A 27069-nucleotide genomic window follows, 5' to 3' on the forward strand; every position below is an offset into this window, starting at 1 on the left:
TTCATTTTATGTTGTTTATTGTTGTTATTCACATTATGTTTTGTTTTATGTGTAGGCCTACATTTTTAAATTTTTTTAAAAATTGGTTGCATATATAAAAGTTGATAGAGTGAACTTTTGTTTTACTGTACTCAGTTAGGATATAATAACTTCTCTTTCTTCTTAAAAACATTTTGGACACACTGACTTGCCCACAAAGGTCTATAGATTAGATTAAATTAGATTAGATTGAATTTGTTTTAGTCATCCCCTAAAGGGGAAATTCGTCTCCCATCACGCAGCACAGACATTCAACATTAAATGACAGACAACAAAAAGAAAAACATTCGACAGCATAACGTCAAACATAACTACAACCTAAATAAAAAAATGTGTGTGTGTGTGTGTGAAATCCTGTCTTGAATTCTATGTTAGTCATTATCTTTTAAAGAAACCCACACAGCATATGATGTGTTTAAAGGTTTATTAATCTGAACCAATCTTCACATTTATACCATCTTGTTGCTATAGTAACAGTTCTGTCAACAATAATATAAAGATTTTAGAGCTCTGCCAAAATCATTTTATGATCTACAGCTTCAACTAAGTTTTTTTGTTTTCTTATTACTGGCAGTTTGCTCCTAGACAGTTGATGGAAATGTTCAACATTACACAACTCTAAGATTTACTTCATGACAAACACTTAAAGCTCAAAATGCATCAATTTAGTCTTTTCTGAGATGAAGTAAAGCAGCATTTTACCAACAAATCAAAACTGTAGTAATCATACAATGATATCATACAGTAATTTTACAGTGTACAGAAGTTTAGTCTTCACATGAAATCTTTTTACATTCAATTATTTTTCTAAATTCATCATGCAGATTGTTTTTCTGCATTTCTCTTAAATACTTTCTTAAATGTTGTCTCAAAAGTTAAGATGACCAATTTTACATGAAGTTTAAAATAAAGTAATTAAAGTAACTCATACATTCATCATGGAATAATAATTAGTTATGCAAATCCAAATTAATTCTTTGTCGAGCGTCTGCTTCCATTCATGGTTCGCAGTATGATCCATTCTTACGTTTCTCGTTCCCACTCAGCATCACTTAGACATGCTCTTTGCCGTTACTATCATCCTCAGAGGTAAAACATCCTCCACCCATTCACCGTCAGACTGTAACATCCTTTGCCATAAATCTGTTTCATTTCTTGTTGAATCCATCCAAAACACATCCACGCCATAACTCTTCCCTGCACAGAACATTAGAGAAAATATTTGATTATTGTGATACATGTGCATCTAAAAGAAAACCAAAGACTTTATTTAAAGTTGGTAATAAAGACAGAGGTATGGAAGACCAAAATGCCACATTTACAAACAAATAATAAAGCCAGAAATATATTACTGAAAATAGATTTAACTAAATGATTCCTTATTATTTATTTAATTGTTTATCTGTTGTTTATTTGTCTCTACTTTTTCAGATTGATCTGTTTATTTATTCAACAGTTCATCTGTTACCTGATCTTTTTTTTTTTTTTTTGGAAGAGTAAGCTAAGATGGAGTTTTATGTTCTGTTGTCAAGTTTTCTACAATGAGTCTGTTTTTTATCTTTGTTTTTTGCCTTCCTAGCTTAATGCTTGTGCTAGTTGTGCTAAATGCTAGCCTGTAACCACTGTTATCAATGGATAAGAACTAATACAAACCAAATGGAGGGTTGTCATTTGAAAAGCTACAACAGCTCTGTAAAATACTGTCAGAAAATATACTTTGAGATTTTGACAGTACAGAACTTTGCTTTGACTTGGAGCTGTTTCATGCTACAAGGCTACAGCTACAGTTTATGTATCTGTTGTAAAGGTGAGTGTTCAAAGGGACGTCAACATACAGAATAAATGAAGATAACAGAAAGATATTACTAGTTTTAGTTTAATTTTTCTTGCTAAATGTATGTTAACTGTGTAAATACGCAGGTTGTTTTTTGGGGAGTTTTGTTGTTTTGTTTTCTTCATGCAAAAAAATCTTTTTTTATTTCTGTCTCCTTTCTCAGTGGTCTTAAACTGTATCGGTGTGTTAGTCTGTGTTTTTGTGCCTTCTCTTATTAAGAGTGATGAAATAAGTATTTCAGACTGTACAGCCTGGATTTGTCCCAGTACTTACATTAGGGGGTAAAATAATCAGTTTATTGTCAGAAAAGCTGAACTAGATTGACTCCTGGATTCTATGTTTTGTAGTAGCTTTCTTGCCATTATATTAAAGTCAGACAGTAAAATAATGACATTTAGAAAGTTTACTGAGACAGAAAATCTTCTACAACCATATCAGAGTATTTGAGTGTGAAGCTGTAACATCTGTGACTGTGTTCAAAACTAAATTGATTCTATTTAAATGAATATCACACATTCACAGGAAGAAACTATTTTAATAAACATATACATAAAGCCCTCAGATTGTCAGAATAAAGATTAAACAGAATGAAATCTCACCTGTCCCCAGCCCAAGTCTCAGACCCCCCACATACTGGTTCTTCAGTCGGTCGTGATCCCACACTGTGATTTCCACGCAGGCCTCTTTGAGGTCCTCTGACCGGAAGCCATCATACACCATGATGTGGTTGAACATGGGGCTGGCTGTCCTCTTCACCACCCGGGTCTTCTGTCGGCTCTTAAAGCTCATATCAGGAAGTACGGTGCTGCAGCAGGAGAGAAGAGTTCAGTTAGAAATATCTGATACAACCACGGATGTGGACATAAATACAGGTTGTGATGCCAGTAAAATTACTCATAACTGGCAGCAGCTTTAAATTGCATGACTTTCACTATTAACTATGAATTGTGTAAAAAGTGAAAACATAAGTATTGGTGTTGTTTCCCATCACAAAATGAAAATTGGCTCTAAATAAATCATGTGGCCCTGATCAGATCACAGCCGAACATTTAAAGTATGCTAGTCAGAGAGTGGTAATATTTCTTGCTTAGTCTGTTGACTGTCCTGCTGGTTCCTGTAATTAAAGATAAAACAGGGAAAATATCCAGTTTCAAAAACTATGCACCCATTGCTTTATCCAGTGTATTGTCTAAAGTTCTAGAAATGATTATTCTAGATAAATTTAAGGAATTTATTTACACCACTGATGAAAAGTTTGGTTTAAAAGTGAACATGGCACAGACGTGTCTTTATGCTCTAAAAGAGGCTGTAAGTAAGTACAGAGGACAGAATTCTATGTTTATGTGCTTCTTAGGTGCTTCCAAAGCCTTTGACCACATCAATAATGACAAACTGTTTGTAAAATTACATCTATGAGGGGTTCCTCTGGATCATATTCGGGCTTTTCATTTTTGGTACACACACCAAACAATGCAAGTTGGATAGGGTAATATAACTTCTGAACCCTTTCTGGTAACTAATGGGGTGAGACAAGGCAGCATTCTGTCACCTGTGCTCTTTAACTTGTAAATGGACCCTCTTTCTCAAAGACTTGGAAACTGTAAAACTGGCTATGTGGTGGGAGAGAGGTTTGTTACCCATCATTTGTTTGCTGATGACTTAGTTGTCATGTCTCCTTATTCTGCTGGTCTGCAGCTGCTCTTCAGAGATCGTTCAGATCAGCAATTTGATATAAAGTTTAACACTAAAATGCTGTTATGACTGTGAGGACAAAAGAGGACAGGAAGACAGCTTTCCCCTCTTCTTTCCTGGGAGAAAATGAATTAAATGTTGGTAAAGTGAAAAATCTAGGTCATGTCATCAGGAATGACCTTTGTGACGATGATGATATTCAGAGACAGAATTGTCTCCATTTCAGCTCCACATTTAGATGGTAGGATCAGAATTTGGTGGAAACGTCATGAAAACATGGATCCATCCTGCCAACAATTCAGCCAGTTCATATTTTCTTGGCCCACTACCTGGATATTGTTGCTGACCTCTATGACCACAGTGCACCATCTTCTGATGACAGCAGATGGCTAACAGACCATATTTGGGATGTGGTGGAACGGGAGATTCTCATCATTGATGCAGCTGACAAACCTGCAGCAACTGTGTGATGCTGTCATGTCAATATGGAGCAAAATCTCTGCACCTTGTTGAGTCTATGATATTAAGAATTAAGGGAATTTCGAAGGCAAAAGGAGGTCCAACCCAGCACAAGTAATGTGGCCGGTGAGTGTATATTTTCTTATTTATTGTTCTGGGTAAAATATTACCCAAAACCCTCAGGTTGAGTTTGGGGGAACTTGGTGGAGAGGTGAAGAATGTTGAGCAATAATCAATTAAATTTTTTACTACTATTGGATTTTTTTTCACTAACATTCATATTTGCATTTTTCTCATCACCATTCAGGTGGATTTCCTACCACTTTACAAACGGATTGATGATGATTCCTCCGACTGGAGGAAGATTCTTGCAATCTTTCACCCAAATCTGCACCTCACCAGTCTCCATCCTTGATGCTCCCTTACCTGTGGATGCAGTCAGACCATGAATAGTAACACTGACTAAAGTCGATAAAGTGTGGGAATTGATTGAAAGAATAAAAGGAGAGGTCATCGACTCACTGTTGGGCGTCTGCAGCAGGAATCTCAGGGCGACTCTCATCTGTCCTCTCTCCTCTACTATATGTGATGGAGCTGGTGCTGAGGCTGGTTCTGAAACCTGAAAGGTGACGACATGAGTAAATGTCTAATCACTGAGACAGCATGTACAGAGAAGAAACAGTTACCACTTTTACCCTGGCTTTTAATGTATATTCATTTATCTGTGTGTTGCTGAAGTCCCACTGAAACAAATCCAGGTCCACCTCGCCCAAGAAGCTGTTCCGCCCAAAAGTGTCATTGTGCCACACCGAGATGTTTAACTTCTGAGTTTTCAGCTCCTCCAGTTTGATTTTAAACTAGGAGAAGAGAACAAATCCAGATGTATTAAATCATATAAAAGTACTGATTTCATTTATGTTATGTTATGTATTCACTGACTGCATACTTTGCAACTATATATTTAGAAATCTTCCATCATTTTTACCTGATTTTTTTTTACTGTATTTGCTTTGAATAACCAGTTGTCTAAACTTCAGATTTATTACTAGCAAGTTTAAAATATCATTAACAGAGAAGCTGTCAGATTTCTCATCCAAAATCTTGACACTTTCGGCATATTTAAAAAAAAAGTCACCTAAAACATAAGACATTTTCTGGCAAATAACCAACCAATAAGCTAGTATTCAATAGTTATTATTGATAACAGTGTTATTAAAATACAGCATTTCCCTCTCAAGAAAGTAAGATGACACTGACACAAAATGTACCTTAAATTTGTACTATAAGGCTATTTGAATAAAACATTATTAGATTATTCTACTGGGAACAAAGACTATATAAATGCAGAGCAGATTTAAGTACAAGTTAAATATAGTAAATATAATATAAGAATAAATATAACATCGTCACCCTGAGGACTTCGTTGTAGGTTGGGTTTAATGTCCTCTTTTTAACTGTCGTTTTTCTCTTGCCCAGCTTAGTTTTGTCAGGAAGAAGGTAGCACTTCACATACCTACAAAAACACAGATGAGTTATTAATATTGGAGCACAGCCTCGAATCAGAAAGAGTCGGACTGTGTAGAAAAAAGATACGTTTATTCAAAGCATTACAGCAGGCTGTAGAAGAACAATTAAAAAGTACATAAAAGAAATTAAAGAGAAGCAAAATCCTATGAAGACATCATTTAAAAGGGTGTGCAAAAATCATATAAAATAACTAAATTCAAATTATTAAAAGCAAGCAACAGTCTAGATAAGGTAACAGATACAGAGCAGATTTCATAGATAAGCTCATGAGAAAAGAAATGTTATTAACCTGGGTTCAAAAGTGTCAACATTTGAAGAAAGTTTAATCTCCACTCCATGTTTGGTCGGGACTCTGGTCTGGACTCTGGTCTGGACTAGGTGACCTGAGTCCTTGAATCTCTGCTAGGTTTATATTCTCTAAACATATCTCAGATGGATTCTGGGATTTGTAGACCACCAGAAGGGTTTTAAAATCTATTCTGTGACTGACTGGAAACCAGTGTAAAGATGTTCAAACTGGTGTGATGTGTTCAGATCTCTTAGTCCTTGTTAAAACTCCAGCAGCAACATCTGGATGAGCTGCAGACGTTTAATGCTCTTTTTATTTAGTCCTGTTAAAAGACCATTACAGTAATCCAGCCAACTGGAGATAAACACGTTGATGAGTTGCTTTTGGTCTTTCTGGGAGACTAAACTTTTAATTCTCTTGATTTTTCTGAGTTGGTAAAAAGCTTCCTTATTTCCAGCTTTGATGTCAAATCTAATTTTATTAACCCTTTAGGTGCCAAGTTGCTTTCCATCACTACATGGCAGACATGTAAATCGGCAGTCAGCAATCAGCTGGGCTCATCGGCAGTCGGCCATGCTCGCCCTGCGGACCCCCATAAACATGGTTGTTTATGGCAGTCCGTGGGGACTGTTTAATACAGCGGCCAACCTGTGATGCTACAATATAAAAGTAGATGATTACTTTTATTGCCATCATAAATTCTGGTTTTTATTCAACTTTTCTTTTTTCATTGACAGTATGTCTTAAAAACTTCAAATACCCTGGTGTCCAAAGGATTAACACTGCAAGGTTACAAAGTTGGTCAGAGATTTATAGAGCTCAATTTATTTACCAATGCTGAGCCTCTTCTTTTCACTTCTAAAGAGCATAATCTAAGTTTTGTATACATTTAAATATAGAAAATTCTCTGTCCAGTTTTGCTCCAGATAAATGACACAATGAGCCTGTTACATAAGGGATAATGCCCTCCGAGGTGGCCATTATCATAAATTAATGGACGACGCGGAGGTGTGAACCGTCCGATGCGAAGGATGGTTCACACCTCCGCGTCATCCATTAATTTATGATAATGGCCCCCTCAGAGGGCATTATCCCGCTTATACCATGGTCCATTAAGAAAGAAAAAAACATTAAATAAATTAATTATGCATTAATGTTGTTTTTTACCGGTAAAATCATAAGTTTTTCACAAGAAGTGGCTAAGTGGACTATTTCGTTGCGATGCGTTGCCAAGGTAACCGGCTCTAACACAGAACCTGCAGCTGGGTTGGCCGCAGAATGGTGACACAAACATTTCAGAGGGCGGGTTCAGCTTTTACAGCTTGTGTGTGTCCAGAGGATGATGCGAAATTTTGTTTCAAACACTCAAAGTCCACAGATAGTTTCCTACATGTTCCATAAGCCTGCAGGCTGCTCTGATCTGGCGCATCTGCAGCCCGGCGTCTGAGTTTCTGTTGCCACGGTTACCAACTACCATTTAGTCAGCGCAATAATTTACAGCAATAAGGCTTTTTTGCCTGAACTTCTTTTATAGGTGTCCATTATCACTTTTTAATGGACACCCTCCAGCCAATCAGAATTGAGTATTCACTCAGACCATGGTATAAATAAAGTTGTATTGTCCAAATAACTGTCATAACTGATAAAGTTCTGTACTATTTAACCCAAAGGAAAAGGTTCCAAGAACTGACCCCTGGGGGACTCCACAAGTCAAAGCCACTCAATCAAAATCATAGCTGCCAATCATAAAATAACTCCAACCTGCTAAGTGCGAACTGTCCAGTTAAGGATCGCTCCAGAAAGCCCAACCCAGTTTTCCACTCCTGTGCAACAGGATTCTCTGATCTACAGGATCAAAGGCAGCACTGAGATCCAGCAGAACCAGGATCAGTTTGTCATTTAACACTTTGACCAGAGCTGTTTCACTGCTGTGATGAGGTTGAAATTCATCAAGATCCTAATTCAAAAAGTTAAACAAATACAGAATTCATTCATTCAAAAAGAAAATTTTTCATTTTTATTTGCATTTCTTTGCAGACTGTAAATATGAGATAATCCACCTTTTTATTATTTTAGTTGAACATTTTTGTAAATTTATGATGATTTTATGAATCAATTTTTACAAAATGATACCAGATGAGGAAGAATTTAAAGTTTTATTTTGTCCCATTCTGTTTAATGTCTTGAGGTGTGCAGCAGTATGGCATTGTCGTCAGATACCCTCCTCTTTCTCAGCCATGTTGCTGTAATGTGTGGAGAAGGTGGTTTTGCATTGTCATGCTGAAAAATGCACACACATCCCGGGAAAAAAATGTGGCCTTGAAGGCAACAAATGTTCTTGAATATCTGCTGCATTAATGCTGCTCATCACAAAAAGTTTAAATGATCATCGCAAAGATTTGGAATTACTGATTGGTCTGACTGCAATCTATTTTCCACCTACTGGTCCGTCCCACCCACCTCTGAGCTGCCTCTGGACAAGTTTAACATGCAACTTCTTTTCTGCACAGTAAAAACAGCAAACATTTCAAACAGTAGAGCTTGACAAAGGTTCCCACTTAGACTTTGTCCTTTGTCCTTCAGTCACTGAAATTGTTCCAGATTGCATGCCTGGTTGAATGATATTCTGCACTATACAGGTAGAATGCAAAATCTCTTCCAGTCTTTCACTGAGGAACATTGTTTTTCTTCCGGATCAGCTGTCAAACTAGCGATCCTCTGCCCATCTTTGACCATCTGAGAGTCAGTCTTTCATAGATGCTGCTTTTGTATTAAATCTAGATTACAATCACCTGTTTGAAGTAACATAAGAAATGTTTTTCTTTACATATTAGTATCAGCTTTCAATTGCCCTACCCTACTAATGAAGTAAAACTTAATGTAAGAATCACTTCAGGACTTTTTTTGTTTGTTTGTTTGTTTGTTTGGTTGTTTTTTTTTTTTTTTTTTTTTTTTTTGTTTTTATGTTTTCCATACCCTCACAACCTTTTCCATTTTTTGGTTGACAATAGACAGTAACACATATATAACACATCTCAGCTTTTGCTTTTGCTTGTAAGTTTTATTTTTATACCTTAAAAAAGAAACAACAAAACAAACCCTTTTGACCTTTTAGAGTTTCTAACAAGCGCTTACGGGTCTGAACGGTTCTTCTTGGTGTCGGCCACAGCCAAACCCCTGACGAGCACCACAAAGATATGAAACTCTCCAAGCTTCTGGATGTAGTTCACAGCAAACTGGATGCTTCCCTGGATGTCAACGTCTCCACAGTCTGGAGGGTGGAGGCTGCTTACACTGCTGCTGATCTGCTCATTCATTACACACACACACAAAACGGTGGATTCTTCTTATTTACTGCTGTGCATCAAAGTTTGATTGAATCTAACAATGAGACAAATGAGGCAAACTATTCTCAGGGTGTTTGGGGTAAAGAAGAGCTTTCATGTCCTCCTTTGGTCAGGCCATCATACTAATAGGGATCTAATAACTGGCAGCTAACTCTTCAGGACTTCTCTTACTCTTTGTAGATAGTTCGTAATGGCTGATTTCCTTTGGGTATGACCCCCAAGCATGTTGCCTGCCAGGAATTCAACCCTTATAGTTACAATTATCTTGCTTTTCCTTGAAACAGCTCGGCCGCATTTATCTAGTTCAAATACCATTCTTGCTGAATATCCTGGTGAGTTGATGCCTCACTCAGTTTTGGTATGCAGCATTATGAGACTAAGTCACAATGATGACATTCAAAGTTAGTATTATAGGATAAAAAGTCATAACTATGAGATAGAAAGTCATTGTTATGAGATTTAGTTATGAGATAAAATTATGATTTTTTTCAATCTTGAGATTTATCGAATATGATTGAGTCTTATAATTATGACTTTTTATCTCATAATTACGACCGAATCTTAATTGATTTTGTATCTCATAATTATTACATTGATCTCATAATTATTATTTTTATCTCATAATTACAACTTTAAAACTCATAATTATGACTTTTTATTTTGTAGTTATGTGATACTTTATTGATATTTCTAATATGCAAGTGGTGGGAATGGGCTTCCATACTGAGCCTTCATGTGTTCGACATCCAACCCTCAGACCTATCATGACTTTGCACAATCTGCTGAGGTGTAAGTACATACAGAAGACATGGAGGCCATTCCTGAGGAGAGAGTCATGTTGGACATAGAGCTGCTGTTGTTTCTCTTATGTCCCAAGTTGGTCTCAAAAGTGCTGTCTGTCTGATATCAACAAACAAAAGAAAAACATGAATAACAGCTTAAAAAAAAACAAAAAACAACAACAAAAAAAAAAACAATCAGCCAACAATCAGCAGTTATGAAAAAGCATCTGTGGCTGAATGAAAACACAATATTTGTATGATAACTCTGTAACTCGGGTGGAAATAAAGCAGTGATTTACCTCATTCTGCTGAAGAAGAGGCACGGAAAGACTAGGCTTCATTGGTTTTAGGTTGGTGATGGTAGAGGCTGCTGGTACAAGTACATAAAGTTAGAGAAGCATGACATTTCGTCTCGTAACATGCAGTACGTTAACAATTTCAAGATTAAATCTCTGCTCAGACAACCTGCAGAGGTTGATAAGAGATTACGCTTTTTGTTGTTAACCATAACTCAAACAAAAATAACATTTTTATAGTGTAATTTTAGGTTCTCACATCTCAGTGGAAACTGAGCATTGACAAGAGGTATTCTCAACATCAAAGATAATATTAATTCATTTTTGGTTTTATAGGTTTGCACAGTATATAAGACTGCTCTGATATCTGATTTTATTGATTATTGAGGCAAAAAGTATTTAGAATTTTCACAATACTGATATAAACAAGGTTTAATATGAATTGCTTTAGTGATTCTTTGTTTTTTTGAGCTTTTGTCTCTTTTGTCGGCATTTCAGTTACATTCAAAATAGAAAAAAAATAAAAAAATCAGATGTTTTCAGTAATAAAGATATTTCATTAACGATATTTCAATTTGAATATTGATACATCAGTTTTTCCATTTTTCAACATCACAGTTATTATCACTAACAATAAATCAGGACACCAATAGACTTTTAGAAGCTGATTTTTGGTTAACAAACTGTTGTTCTAATATAATAAAACATTTTTTTTTTTTTTTTTTCTGTTACCTGTTTGTGAAGTGAGATTTTCCAGACTTTTGGATGAAGATATGCTCATCGAAGCTAATCGTTTCAGAGTAGATATGATGGGACTAGAACTTTCACCAAAACCTACCACATAAAATAATTTATTTTAATATTTCCAGGTCATATAATCACAGTTAAAACTAAATACTTAATGGTTTTTAATTTTATATTGATCATTTAAGAGGAATACTGTTAATGATAACTAGCTTTTATATTAGCATTTGTTATTAGCAGCTTCTTTTCAGTGATTTTAAACTGATTCATACACACAACAGAAAGGGCATCAGTTGAAAAAGTCCATTAAAAATGGAAAGAAATTATTGAGTTGATTGTAACTGGATTAAAAACTGTTTAAATCCAAATGATCATTTTGTTTATATGTATGCACTAGAAGAGACAATAAAATTATTGGGGAATTAGAAAAGCAGATGTGAGAGAATTCTTCACATCAGACTCACTGTTATGTTAATGTGTTAATTAGTTATGATTTATTTAGATTAGCGTCTCTGTGATTCGGTAGAGACAGAATGTGAACTCTCACTGTCTGAATTAGGCCGGGGTAGAGACCAAGCCCTGGTTGTTTCTTGTCTGGAGTTTTCCTCATTGTTTTGCACATTTAAAGAGGTGAGTTCTTGAGGACTCCTCTCACTGGGGCTCTTACTCTGGTTTCTAATGGTTCTTTGGGGTCTGTGGACGGCATCACTTTCTCCAACAGCAGCTTTGTCCTGGTAAAAAGGAGGCTTGTGGGCCTTTTCCTGTGGACCCAGATAGTGTTGATGGTCCTGGGGGATCAAAGATCTGTGGAGGTGTGGATGATGTTTGGATTGTGGTGAACATGTCCCTGCTGGAGGTCGAGTCGGAGAGGTGTTTGTTTCTGTTAGCACTGCTGGCTTTGCTGCATGTGAAGGACTCTTCTTCTGTCTTGATGATGGTGTCAGATCCTCTTGTTGTTCTTCACTGACTTTAGTTTTGGGGTTGATTTCTATTGGAAATGTTTTCAAAGGAGACCCCTCCAGCTTTGATGAGCTAGTACTTGACGATTCTCGTGGCAGGACCTTTGGATGGTAGGTCTTAGATGGACTCCATCTAACTTTGTCATCTTTGTCTTTTGATTTAGGAGATTTACTGGGACTGAGGGACCTTTCTTGAGAGTTGGTATCGATTTTGATAAGGTCATGGTGATATGGCGATTGTGCATCTATGCTACAACCAACGCTCCTCGAATCTGACCTGTTTGGATGAACGGTAACCTTGGTTGTCGTTTTTGGTGATTTAAGGGTGAGTGGCTTGGTTTTGTGTTGATTTATTAGTGTTTCTGCAAAAGATTTCTCATTATTGTCTGAGGATATTCTCCGGTTAGACTGAATGGAAACTTCTTGGTGACTTGCAGTGTCTACTTTGGGTAGTGTCCATTTCTTTGCCTCAGCTAGCCCATCCCTTTGAGATGTGAAAGTGGAGTCTCTGAGGACTGAAACTGGGTTATGCTGCTCCTGCTTTTGGGTGTTTAAAGATTCAGGAAGTACAAAACAGATGATGCTTTCCTCGTGTAGCTCAGAATTGTGTAAATCTGTTACTGAACCTGCTAAAGATTCGTCTGTCTCGTCATAGATAAGGACAGGGTTTGCTCGATATGTGCCATCCTCTTTTGATAAATCGACAAACATTTTGTAACCAGGCTGCTGTGAGAAATTATTTTGTTGGGATTTGTCTGCACTGTCCTCTTCGGTTACATCAGATTTAGTCTGGAGAGCTCGATAAGTTTCTTTTTCTTTCTTCGCAGTGTCTTCATGCTGTAGCTCCTCTCTGGTGGATGTTTTTGATAATTGAGTTTCTTGGCTTACCAATCCTTCCTGCTGACCATCTGCTTCTAATGAGGAGAGCATTTCTTTAAAAGGGGTGTTTTGCAGGACAGTCAGCTGTACAGATTTAACCTCTTTGATTTGAGCTGATTTAGTATCTTGTTTGGTAGTGGCAGGTGTGTCCACACTCAAATCTGGAGCAAACCTGGAGCCTTCCTGCTTTGATATCTTTTGCTCTTTTTTCTGCAGACTCATCACTTGGGAATCTCTGTCTTTCTCTCTTTTTAAAAATCCAAGTAGTTTTTGTTTATAATTTGGTGGAGGAGCATGAGATGAACTTTTTGAGCTGCAGTTAGGTGACGGCTTGACATAGGAGTTTGCTTCAGAAGAATAAATGCTAGGTCGTGATGGCTGGTTTTTGGCTTTGGCATGGGAATGGAAGTCCTCTTCATACTCTGTTTTCAGTTCATCAGGCTTTCCTGATCGTTTCACTGCAAAAACAGAACAGGATGCTGGGATTAGTGGCTCTGAATGACATTGCTTAGAGCAGGGATCTCCAACTCTGGTCCTTGTGAGCTACCGTCCTGCAGGTTTTGGATTTTACCCTGATGCAACACACCTGACTCAAATCACTGGGTCATTAAAAGGCTTGTGCAGAGGTGTGTTGTAGTAGGAGATATCTAAAACCTGCAGGACAGTAGCTCATGAGGACTGGAGTTGGAGACCCCTGGCTTAGAGCAAAGGTGCCAAACTCCAGTCCAGGTTTTAGGTATTTTCCTGCTTCCTAATTCTAATCAAAGGACTCCAACATCTTGTTGTCAAGTTCTGCACAATGTCTCATTCATTTAAGTCAGGTGTGAAAGGTGGAAAGCAGCCCTCAAGGACTGGAGTTTGACACCCTTGGCTTAGAGACATCTACAACGTGAAATGGATCACAGTGTCATTATATGTAAGGTTCTTTTGGTTCATAACTTTTAGATGAATACATAGTGTTGTAGTTCTGCAGGGTTACTGCAAAGCAAAATCCCACTGAACATTGTTAAAATGAAGATAAAAACAATTTTATTAATAATTTTTTGCATTGACTGATTGCACCCAGTCACAGAAATTTTTCTGGGCAAGTACTGTTTTCTCCTTTAACAGTATTAACTGCAGTTACTCTAATGTGCATGTTTTTGGGCTGCAGGAGGAAGCTGAAGAAAACCCACGCTTGTGTTAAAGGTTTCATCTGAGATTTAAACCAGAAACCTTCTTGTGTGAGGTGACAATGTGAAAATTATTACAGCTGCACTCATACTTTGAAGGTGACACTTCCTTTCAATCAAAAATAAGGTTTGTCAGAACAACAATAATAGCAGGGTTCGAATTACAGGGGGAGCTAAGGGGAGCTTGGCTCCCCTGAAAGGCATAGAAGCTCCCATAAAGACATTCAGTAGATATTTTGAGGGGGAGCCCTAAAAGTAGTCCACTTTCAGGTTATATTTAATTTTTCAAAAAAGTTCCTGATGTGTCTTGAAAAGAATAGCATTCATTTGTCAGCTTTGTGGTTTATTTACTTATTTAATTTAATTAATTAAATCCTCCAAATGTGATCCAGCACAGTGGACTGTGAGCCTCCATACAAAAAAACACTTTATTTGCTTTCTTTGTGGTTGTTAAAAGAACTTTCCGTCCCTGTTTCTGATTAAACAAGCTGCATACAGTCAAAGCAGTTTTTTTGTTGTTGTTGTTGTTTATTTTTTTTTGTAGGAACCATATTTTTGACTGTGCTACGTGCACTAATATATATGCGAATGCACATCACGGTTCATACCCGAAGGCTCCACTAAAAGCTCCTGTGTAATTCAAGCCCTCAATATGAGTACAAAGTACAAAGTACAAAGCCTGGACGTCTGTAACAGAATGTGCACATGTAAGATCAGCTGTCTGAAATCTATGGAACCGTGCAAGGTCTTGAGCCACTTCCCATTTCTTCAAAACTTCTTTCCAAGCTGCCAGATTTCCCGGTAATCCAAAGTGGTTTTGAGCAATAGTTTTTCAGACTTTCTGAAGGTCATCCAAAGTGTTTCTTTGGACACTGGCTGCTTTTACAGTAATTTTTAGCCCAGATTTTATTTTTGAGGATTAGATTTTCAGAGGATTGTGATTTTCAGGGGAATGTGAAATAAAACTATGAAGACACCTAACAATGACCTATGACCTATGAAAGGCTTCTAACTCAAGGGTTAAACCAGTGTTTTGTTGACATATTACAAACAAATAAGCAAATAATGTATTTTAAAGCAGTTTGCTATTTATTCACTTTTTTGTTGCATTGCAAAAAAATAGCAAAGATAAAACAGTTTGACAGTAAATAGGATTTTTTCAGCAACAAGATGATTCCCAAACAGCTACTAGCTGAAAACCTGGCATATCTCAGATGGTGTGCAATGTGTCCTCAAAACCTCTGAGGAAACTGGACAAGAGGAGGAAAAACAAACTATCCAAAGCAGATGAACAGGATCTGAAAGTGATGTCCCAAAGAAATGGGAATAAATCTAACAAAGCCTTAGAGATGCAAGATGCATTTGGACCTGCAGCTTATCCATTTACTGTTGGCTAAAGCCTCATCAGAAATGGTCTCCAAGGAAACGTAGCTGTCAACTAGCCATTCTTAAGGAATGGAAACAGGAAGAAAAGCCTGAGGTATGCTAGATGACACAGAACTGGACTGAAAATCAGAGACAACAGGTCTGACAGAGGGGTGGCTCCGCCCCAGAGCCTGGACTTCAACATTGTTGAAGCGGTGTGGGATCATCTGGACAAAGAACAGAAAAAAAAAATGTAGAAACATCCAAAGAAGAGCTTTGGAAAGTTCTTCAAGAAGTCTGGAGAACTATTAATGAAGACTGCTTAAAGAAATTACAAGAAATCTTGTTTAAGATGATTGAAACTGAGTTAAAGAAAAAAGCTGCTCAAACCAAATATTTATTTTAAAGCTTGTTAGAAATAAAAACTCACTTTTAACAGTATTCTGTGTTTCCATTTATGTTCCATAAATCACTGCACCAGTTTCCTGACTATATGTAAAGAAAAAAGTAGTGATTTCAGACTTCTGTACAGTCCTGTAAACGTGTAGATGGTGTGAGGGGTTGTTATTTTGACTTTCTGATTGGCTGCTAAGTTGACTCAGTAGTTACAGATAAATTCTTACCATCAGTGACCTGGAGTCTTCCAGCTTCATGATCTTGGAAGTTTGCCTCAGTTTTGCAGGTCAGTTCTTCCTTTGAATCCACTCGACTCTGTTGGATAAAAGGTGTTTGTGTGTCATCACTGGCACTGCTGATGCTTTCAAGGTCAGTAGCCGATGGTTTGCGTTGCTCTCTGAGCTGCTTCCCATCCTGCTGCTCCACAGAAATCCAACTGGCCAAGCTGAAGTTTTCCTGCTTCCGAGCCATCCAAGTCTCCGTTGGACTCTGTGAGACCAGGTCAAAAAGCAGAGACCGTGTGGAGCTGGAGGCTAACTTGTTCTTGATGATGGCTGGTAGGTCAGCAGAAATAGTCTGTCTAACATGTGACCCATCTACCTCAGCAAAAACATCCTGAGAACTAATGCTGACGTCTCTGTTTCCAGGCACTGGACCTGGAACCGACGCATCCTGGGAGAGTATGTTCTTATTAGCATTTTGTTTAGCAGTGGTGCTGCTGTCAGGTGATGATGCAGTCCCTGAAAGAAACCAAGACAAATATAGATCAGCTTAACTGGTCATACATTCAACCAGCCTTTCCACTAAAATCCAACAATCTGCCTCTAACACGATCCATCTCACAACTTCTAAGGTTCATTTTTGGGTCTCTTGAAATGTACAGTCACTAGGCTGGTAACCACTACACCCTACACAAAACTATCATATTGTACACGAAGTTAAACTTATCCCAATCTTGAGAAAATCTAGCCTTAACACTGGCTATGTTCACAAGAAGAGAAATATTTCAATATTGAACAGATTAGGATCTTAGTCTAAATATAACAGAGGCATGTAAACTGCATTTCCTTGTTACATCAGTCTAAATAAGGCCAAATATGAAAGAAATAATAATGAAATTAGACATATATATATATATATATATATGTACATGTATACATACATATATATATATATATATATATATATATACACATATATATATATATATATATATATATACACACACACATACACACATATATTTATATATATATATATATATATATATGTATATATATATATAGCAGGCCAGTGTTTTAAAGTAAAGTTTACTCAAACACCAAAGAAAAAGAAAAAAAAAAACCCAAACACAAGAGTCCATCAGAAATAAGAGAAACAGCCAAAACCACTGAACATTAGCAGCAGACCCCACCCAGCTGTGGAACATCATTCATATTAACCAACAGTAACTTTAATATTAAAATAATGAAATATCAATATCATATTGATAATGTACACATGAAAATATTTGATTTTGGCTAATAAAATATGTATTAACTTGTAATTAACTTGCTAAAATATGGAGGTTAAAAACCCTCAAAGACTCATGATTCTGATGGTCATTTTTTTTCCATTGGTATTGTGATAATATTTCATTGTGGAAAAACCCAAATATCGATTAATCGGATGACATTTTTTTTTTATTTATATCACAAATATATAATAATATAACTGTTTTTATTTATAATACAAAATTGTTACATTTTTTTTGTCAATTTTTTGTCAAAATTGTTGTTTGAAACTCAAATTAAGATGATGTTGTAAAACAATTAAAGATTAATTAATTTTATAGCATTTTCTTTTTATCACTATCATGATAAAATTGTTGTGAAACAAACAAAAAATTTATTTGACAGCATTTTTTCATCGATTTCATGATAATATGTTATTGTGAATGCTTTTGGCCACAATAACAATATAGCCTAAATCAGATATTGTGACAGCTCTAATTTACATTAATAAAATGTTCTCTGAACAGCTTCTGTAAATTATCTCTGGGCATCTAAAATACACCTTATTATATAAAACTACACAGCAACCATTTTCATTATGAATGTGTCTTACTCATGAATGAGACTATTACACATGATCTCTTGCACCAAATAAAGTAAAACGAAATCTCTTATTGAGCTTTCAAGACAATATCCGATAATCATAAACATTATGCTCATAAGCATATCCCTGTTACTGGCACAAGTAAATATTTGGTCAGCTAGGCTTTGTCTTTAATGTCATTATTGTGTTGGCTGTTTTCTTCTTATTGTATGATTCCTCCCATTTAGATCCTGTGAATAATTTCCAGGGGGCCACGAGTCATGCAGTAGAGATTAAGGCTGTGGAATTTGGTATTTCTGGGTAATTCTTTTGCAAGCCTGCCAACCTCAGGTTTCCCTTCCCTTTGACAGCCTGTGAGAAACTGGTGCCGACTCACTGGTTCATTTCTTAAGAAGAAGAAGAAAACGTGGAAATATTGGCTGACTTCAGCCAGCAGATCACTTCCTGATTTAATCTGTAAAACTCTGATTTAACCGTATTTTGCTCAGTCTTATATTCAGTTAACACGTCTGATTTTTGGGAGCTTTAAATGTTTTTACACCAGGAGACCCAGACTGGCCCACAGGAAGAGCAGGACAATCCCGGTGACCTGGGCCTCAAGTGGCCTGAATGACCTGCTTGTAAAAAACAATGAAAAATAAAAATAAAATGGACATAAAATGTGATGATGCTCTACATCGGTGCAGCTGATTGGTCTATCTGGTACTGGCATCCACCCACAGACTAAATGAGTTGTCATTAATAAGCTAATGCTCATGGTCGGTAGCCCATTCCAGATTTTTTTTAAGATTATTCAACATGAGCAAAGAGCAGTGAGGCAGAACAGCTGAAAGGACGATGAACATGGAGCAAATAGACCCGGACAAAATGAAACAGAGAGCAGATAGAGGCCTTATTAAAAATAATATAAGAAAAAAAAAACACTTCAGGATGAGGGAACATTTAGATATTTTCCCCATCCTCAGCAACTGCAGGTGGCAGCAGCAGACTGGGTAATAAATGCATGATACAGGTGAGACAACAAACATCACATAATGAGCACTACTTCATTCTCTTGTTGCTGTGGTTTGTTACAGTATTGTTGGCTGAAACATAAAAGCTACTGGTTGTTCCAACCTTGGATATAAAGTTGGTCCTGTATGGGATTTCCTGGTATCATAGATAACATATCAGTTACAATGTGCTGTGTTAAAGTGACACGTGGATATTTTGATACTTTGGCTACTTGATCTGTACAGAGGTCCACATCTGTCCACATCTGTCCAGCTCAGAAACAGCTGTGAACTGTGCCCATGAGGAACATTTTATTAGTCCAGGCTAAATGCTAATAATGGAACTCTTTAACTTAATCAGTGTGTCAGCGTGTTTATCTGGTTGTAAATGATGTGATTTCAGTGTTTTATGCTTGTCGGTTAAATGTTGGTGTCTGAGGTTTTCCACATGGAGTGTGTGTATGTGAATGTATTTTTGTTTCCATGGTAACGTCATGGCTTATTTTACTGCATGAAATATTTAGTGGGTCCTTCTGGCCCAAAAACACTTCCACAGGTGGGTTGCTGCATGCTAAAGTTTGGGAACCCCTCTTAACGCTGGACTGTTTCTTATTTTTAAATTGAGTTGATTTTATTCATGTTCTAATGTTACATAAATCACATGAGGTGAAGTTTCTGTTGACCACTTCTTCTTTTACTGCAGGAAACTGGCATCTAAATGATTTGCTGACAAAATGATATAATTGTGTTGTTGATCACAACAAATGGCATCATTAATACAGGAGTCTTGGTTTGGTTGTTGTATTGAACCTTTTGAAGAGGTCCAGAAAACACTGGACTAGAGGTTTGTAGTTTTAATATGTGTGTGTATGCACACCTGTGCGAGTGTGAGGATATGCATGCAGTAAATAAGTAGGGGTGGCCTGAGTGAGTATATGACTCCCGGCCTAAGTTTGTGTCCCAGTCCGGCCCTGCATGCCCGTATGTAAAAAAAACTCCCCACCAGGGGAGTGTATTTTGTCACATTATCTCTTTATCTGTTGCTGGAATTGCTTTACTGGTATTCCAGGAAAATAAGAGGAATGCAGTCGGGGGATAGAAACATTGGAAATGACAAGCCAAGACAAGCCTTTACCTCCCAAATGTTCATGCAAAAATTCAGACACAGCTGAAGTGCAGCAGACCCAAACACCTGGAGATGACTTACATTGGTTTGCATTGATACTGCCTTCCCAATTTGTCCATCAAGTCCACTCAGTTAAAACAGCATATAATACATCATTAGATAATAAACAGATACTTTTATATTTAAAGTGTGATCTTCATAAATAACTCACTTTCATTTTGTCTCTGGGCTTGATCTGCAGCTCTGACCAATGACTGACCGTCCTTTTCTTCACAAACAAGCTCACTGTTGAATGGGTTTTTTCTCTGCTTCAGCAAAAAAGAGACACTGATACACACATCACCTACAACAGACATCAACTATCTAACTGGTTTTCTTTCAGCCAGACAGGATCCTACCTTTGTGGGTGATCGAACATCTGCTTTTGGAGTTTCTTGGACCGTTTCATGAGGACTGAAGATCTGACACCTGTTTAAAAATAAAAACAAACATTGTTTTAACAATTTTTTTTTTTTTTTTTGCTAAATACATTTTTATTCGAACCCTGTCATGCATAATGTCCACTATGGCAGACTTTCTTTTTTTTGTTTTTTTGTTTTTCTTGCTCACTGGCTCTGAACACACAAAGAAACCACATGCAGAGACTTGCAGTCCAGTGCTTGGACCCCCGAGCCAGAGGGCGCTTCTAAGGCCTCTTCCTCCATGTCTGGTCCTGCTACGTATGATGTATGATATGGTTTATCAAAATGAAAAGATGTTTTCTGTCTGACACTTAAGAATGAAGAAAAAGAACCAACGCTTCTTTTTATCCAATCAAGCCCATGCAACTGGGCAGAAAATTGTGATTTTGGACTGGAAAGTGTTTCCAGTGCACAAAGAGAAACAGTCAGAATCTGTGAGATGTGAGTTTTCAGTAGAGGAATTGTCCGTGTTCATGCCGTCTGGTGGACACGGGGAGACATAATATCTGTTTACATATTTTGTTTGAACTGTGTACCTGGTCTTTTAATTGTTTGTTGTCTTAACTGGTGGTCATAGAAATGAGCTGTTCATAGTTACATTTACAGACATGATGTTACACCTGTAAAACTGGATGTTAACCCCTTAACTCCTGGTAGCGGAGGGTGCAGAGGTGTTAAGCTAAACAGTCTAACTAAGAATACAAAGTTAGAGAATTTATAGGCTGGATAATGAAGCACTAAAGGTGCATGGATGGAAGTTATTGTGCATATTGTGAATATTTCTCACTCCTCACCATCTAGAAGCTGTAAGACTCTAATCCTGCTTTCTGTCTGTTCACCTGATGCTGATATTCATCACATATTGTTCCTTCTGTGTTTAGAAGGAAGCAGCTTCACAGCTTTAAATTAATCCTGCTGACTTTTTACCTTTTAGTAAATCCTGAAATTTTCATCCTTCTTTGACATAAATATTTGATTGTATTACATTATCAAGATGAGATATAAGAAATATTTTAATTGTTACTGTGTAAAGAGAAAACTGTAAACCTAAAGTTACTTAAGCATGCTCTTTAAATAGCAGGACTTAAATGACAAGGACATTTTGCATGTGTAACTCTATACATAAATATAAAATCATCCTTAAATTATCCAGAGAACCCAGTGAAATCTTTGTGTGCAAGTTTGGAAACACACTTGTTGTTAAGTTTTATAAATATAAGAAATACTTTGTGAATTTTTAACTTTTTACTTTTTAGAGAAGGAAATTAGTCAGTTTGCTTAAAAGGTTTTTCTTGCACTGTCAATTATATATATATGTATATATGTATATATTTCATTTCATATATTATATTTATAATGCTACATATTTTTTGCTTTTCTTAGACTTCTTTTCTTGTAAATAATGTATATTGCACCTTCTTATTCTGTCTGCTTTCTGCACTTTATTCTGTAATAAGAGCTGCTGTAACGAGTGAATTTCTCTACTGTGAGATTGATATAGTCCAATCTAATCTAATCTAATCTAAAAAATGCCTCTGTGAGAAGCTGAAAACAGAATTCAGGTTTGATAAATAAAGTCACCTCACATGCATACACCTGGGGAAAAGAAAGGAAAAGAAAAAGAAAAACCTGTTTTTCTAAATTAATGAGATCATTTTATTTTTAAAAATGCAAATGATTGAAATTATTGCTTAACAGGTGAAACCAAGAAGTAGAAAAGCTTTGCTGTTATCTAATGATGAAGATAAACAGCTTATCATACGCCACATTTATCCAGTATGCTACATAAGTATAACCACGACTGGGTCTGATTTAATCATGTTTCTGTTGCCGAAATATGATGATAAAGCATCACAATGCTGATTTAAACATGTTCAGTTTACAGCAGATTATTGGAAAGCAGTGTGTCTGTCTGAAAGGGGCTTAAATTCATCCCTCAGAAGCAGAGGAAAACATGAACATGTGATACATGTAAGAAGATTATAAAGAACTACGGGGTCAAAATATCTCTTTACCATGTGCACTCACACACAAGCAATTAAACGCACTCACAAGCAAGTACACTAAAATAACCTGCTCCGCTGGTGAAGCATGCTGTGAAGATTTTTCTATCATTTCTATGTGAAAATACTACTTTCTGAAGCAATTTGTTTATTTTAAACAGCAAGATGCAAACTTCAACCTTACTAACAAAAGCTTAAATTCCACTAAATATAAAATATATTTTGCATTCCAAATTATTTATTATTCTGCTTTTAAAGAGGGATAATATTCCACTGTTAATAAACTCCAAATGGAGGCCATAACCAGTCGTGATTAAATCTTGTGTTAGGATCTGTCACAGAGTAAAATGTACAGACCATAACCAGGAATGTCTATTTTAGTTTTAGATGTGCAAATAAAATAATATACATGTGGGATTTTTGTGTCCAAAACTAAAACCTGACACAACCTTGCTAAAAACTGAACCCCTTCTATAGACTTATGTGAAACTCTAATGCCACCCATCATTTCTTTACATATTTAAAAAAAAAAAAAAAAAGAACATTTGAGCAGTTTTTTTCTTTAACGCAGCCTGAACCCTGACTTGTCAAAGCTGTGAACCAGCAAAAACCACTTTATCCTCCGTTTTTATGAAAATTCTTACAGTTTTCCTGCTTCACATTTAGATGGCTGCAAGATGAACCATTTGATACATGACATAATTAATCACTAAGTCGTCCATAATGGGGGGTCGAGAAAACCTATACATCTTATCTTCGGGATCGTGGCTCAAACACTGCTTCAGTAATGTTGAGGTCCAGGTTCTGGGAAGCATCCGTCGCACCACCAGACCTCTTGCCACTGATTTTCAGTCCAGTTCTTGTGTCATGAGGACGGGACCAAAAAAGCAGCCGATGTCCAAAGAAAAACTTTAAAGATCTTCAGAAAGTCTGAACAGTTGATAAAACCTATCTTATAAGATTAAATGTTGATGAATGACTCCAGACTTGCATAAATATGAATATTATTTAGTTTTTCTATACTTCTGTCTGTAGCTCTGCAAAATCCATCAACTAGCCTTACTGGGACAGCTGTTTGCTGCTGGGAAAGTTGTGAGAAGTGGATTTTATGGAGCTTTTTCATTAAATAATCATCTACTTTCTGTTGCAGGTAATAATGTTGTTAAAAGCGTAGTAAGTCAATGTTTTCTTTTCCCTCAGTAGCAGCTGGATATCATCATTTACACAGCGACGTTCACAGCAGGTCAGAACTTGTTAAAGTATGAGAACAATCTGTAAAATGATATATCATAAAAGACCAAACCTGAAACAGCTTGTCTAATAAATTAAATGTTTTCTGTGTGTATGCTAGCTTTTATCTGTTATTGATTCACACACATCACAAGACTGACGCCAAATTTCTCTCCCCACAAACCGGGGATGATACTCACCCATCACGTAGCTGCACGTTGGGTTCCTGAAGGAGTCCGCGGAGCTCAGGTGGGACAAACACTTCTTTATTTTCACTGCTCATAAAACTGGACCTCTCAGGTAATATGTGAGCGATCTCCACTGCAGCACACAACACACAGCTGGTGTTAAAGAAAGTGCATCAACACGCTGACTGTTTTCATTACACCAGAATCATCTGTTAAGCTCTGTCACAGATCAACACACTGAATAAAGAAATCTCCACATAAATAGGGGAAAATGTACTTTTATATGACTATTTTGCAGAGATTGCTATTGGTTAAATTTCATTATGGAATTAAATAACCTGACAAAAAGGTATTTACAAGATTCTGTTTTGTTGGAACAGACTGCAGCAGCTGGAAGAAAATGGTATATTTCAACCAACAAAGATGAAGTTAAAGCAGATGGTTCTACACCCAGGCTAAGCCTACATCAAATCTGTCATGATTACAAAGTCTTCAAGAAATGTTTTTCATGCACACACACAATGTGTATTTCATGTTGCACTGTTCACAGAAGAAAAAGAAGCTACGCGGGATGCACCAGACTTACTTATAGTTAGCGGTTTGAGCGTGTGTTTCATGGCGGCCCTGATGATGTCGGAGCCATGGATGCGATCTTGATGGCGAAGCTGCTTGGTCTCGTAGAACCATTCTCCACTCAGGTATTTCAGCTGGCTTTTATCTGCCACGCTCTTCTGCAGGTTCCTGAGAGCAAAGAGCGCCAAAGAAAATCAGAGCATCTTCAATGTCTACTTCATCGCTGCATATTTAGAGTGAGTGCTATAAAGCTGAGTAGAAGCCGGGGCTTCAATTTTATGGATAATTAACAATAGCTGGATGGTTAACACATCATATCCCAGCCTTACCAAGAATCCATTATTATTATTATTATTATTATTATTATTATTATTATTATTATTATTATTATTATTATGCTGTTATTTTACTGGTCCGGCCAACTTGAGATCAGATTGTGCTGTATGTAATAAGTTTGACACCCCTGTTTTAAGAGAATGCTGGAGAACGTAGAGACAGGTTTGTATGATGCTGATTGCCTGTTTGCAACTTTTAAGCTGTGCTGCTGCCTGTCTTTGCCGGGAAACTTTTGAAAAATTTAATTTAATTTTAACAAGCCGTGTCTTGGTTAAGTAAAATGAAAATTAAAAGTCTAACCTGGGGCATATAAATTTGAATGATCGGCTGAAATGAGTGAAGCAGCTTGAGGGACTCACAGAACCCGCTGCTCTTCAGTCTTCTTCAGCTCAGCATCTCTTCTTAAAACAGTCAGGATGGCCTCCTGCTCCTCATCTGTCAGGAAACTCAGGTCGATCATGGTCACTGCTGTCCCACGCTCCACCTTCCACGCTGCTTTCAGCCTATTGGCTCAACATGATCGCCCCTTCCCAGTGAATCCCCTGTGCAAGACGGAAAATTACATGGAGACATTTCCTTTTCATTCAGGAGTCTTGGTAGTTTTCCATGTTTTCCACATCTTTGTTTATTCTCTTTTCAGTGTTTACAGAAAATCAGAGAAAGAAAGAATCTCTAATGTTTTTGGGATACAGGCCAATTTTTTTATGAATTCCCCCTCATGAAATGTGACACAGTTGTTTTGTCTTTATGAGAAGGCAGGTAAAAAAAAAAAAAAACGTGCACAGACACGTGTTAACCAGAAAAGTTTAGTTAAAAACTCCTCTGCCTTGACATGTAATTCCCAAACTGTTCTCACTGAAAACTCTCAAATCTTTCTTACTTTCCTTCCACCTTTGTCTTCAATCTTCATCAATAAAGTTAAACACAAAAAAACTGAATATCTTTTTGGAAGAGATGGCCATTCATGCAAGAAAAAGAGCTGTAAAAATTTTTTTTTAAAAAAGGGCTGTAAAAACAACAACCAAAAAAATCCAAATAAATAAAATGAAATAAAAAAAAAATACTCTAAGTATGTGAACTTTAGTCAGTAATACGTTAAAATATTTTAATCTTCTGCAGAGCCGCTGTTTTCACTCGAAGAGAAAACTAAATCTTTCTCAGGAATGTCTGCAAGTAACAACTTTACAGTCCACACATCAAAGGAAAGTTGTAATCACCTCTTTTTCTTCTATAAGGTTGCAAAGTGATTTGTAAGAAGCTTTTTTCAATGTGGGTTTACCTGTCATGCTAATTTACATGACAAAAAGATAGCATTCAACTTCATTTGTTTATCAAAATGGAATTAAATGAATCATTGAAAAGAAGCAGTAATCTAAAAATGTAATGTTTAAAAGCCACTGAAGCCAGCTTACGTCCATCAGCTTCAGCGGCTTTTTGTTAAAAGCAACAATTCCAGGTGTTCTTTTAATTGAAGTCTAACTGTCACATAAAAAGAGCTGTAGTTTATATAATTAGCAGACAGTGACACACATTTCTAATTAAATAATTACTCTCAAACATTTTAAATTCAAGTGTGATAAACTGCCATCCACCCATCCATCCATCCACTTTCTTATAAGGAGTCGGGTTGCGGGGGCAGCTGCCTAAGCAGGGAAACCCAAACTTCCCTCTCCCCGGCCACATTCACCAGCTATGTGATAAACTGCATTCACTTGAATTTATTACAATTGTCAGTTTTAAGAGAATCACAGCAACATCCTAACATACAGGAGAAAGAGCAGTAGCTCATGTACTGAAAAGATGAGTGTAAGGTAAGAAGGCTGTTGGCTCACCTCGCTCTGCGGCTCCTTACTGAATGAAGACTAAACTACAAATGAGTATGGAGCTGATGCAGGTAGGAGGAGCTGCACAAGGGAGAACAGAGAGAAGCTACAACTTCTGACTGGAGTTACTTTTCCCTGCAAAATATCAAAGCAGTGGCGGAGGTAGATTTTTATACATGGGGTGGCCAAGATTTCATCAAAGGGGGGGCCATATACTAAGAAATATTTGTTTCTCATGTCTCTAACACATTCGCACTTCTGTGATAACTGTGGTCATGTTGAGAAATAAAACATCTTTACATTAAAGGCAAAATAAGTAGCATTGACACCTAGTGTTTCAAATCAGAACTGCAGTCGAAAGAGAAAAACACAGACAGCTTTCTTTGTAAATAAAGATAAACTTTTCGGTTAATATAAGCAAAATTCCAGTGCTTACTTGTTGAGGAGAAACTTTGCCAGC

General features: G+C 36.9%; 1 protein-coding gene across 18 annotated transcripts; it reads right to left on the minus strand.

Moving 5' to 3' along the window:
* Nucleotides 1-446: 446 nt before the first annotated feature.
* sytl2a (synaptotagmin-like 2a) lies at nt 447-26720 on the minus strand. Of its 18 annotated transcripts, none has more exons than XM_042009075.1 (18): nt 26619-26720; nt 25146-25328; nt 24464-24618; nt 23890-24010; nt 20394-20463; nt 20207-20303; nt 16381-16520; nt 16008-16269; nt 11557-13305; nt 10269-10339; nt 9989-10087; nt 8976-9145; nt 5435-5537; nt 4720-4881; nt 4547-4643; nt 4345-4450; nt 2473-2678; nt 447-1236 (listed from the first exon to the last, which is right to left on the minus strand). In XM_042009075.1, the coding sequence occupies exons 2-18, from the start codon at nt 25244-25246 to the stop codon at nt 1088-1090; spliced, it is 3858 nt and encodes a 1285-aa protein (XP_041865009.1). In that variant the 5' UTR covers nt 25247-25328; nt 26619-26720; the 3' UTR covers nt 447-1087. The 18 variants fall into 18 exon arrangements, with proteins under 18 accessions (XP_041865009.1, XP_041865008.1, XP_041865007.1 ...); XM_042009074.1 differs by adding an exon at nt 10998-11099 and having other exon boundaries at nt 10269-10336; nt 11677-13305; nt 16008-16520; XM_042009073.1 differs by adding an exon at nt 10998-11099 and having other exon boundaries at nt 11677-13305; nt 16008-16520.
* Nucleotides 26721-27069: the final 349 nt, after the last annotated feature.

This window comes from Melanotaenia boesemani, chromosome 15, assembly GCF_017639745.1.
Source record: "Melanotaenia boesemani isolate fMelBoe1 chromosome 15, fMelBoe1.pri, whole genome shotgun sequence".
Taxonomy (NCBI): domain Eukaryota; kingdom Metazoa; phylum Chordata; class Actinopteri; order Atheriniformes; family Melanotaeniidae; genus Melanotaenia; species Melanotaenia boesemani.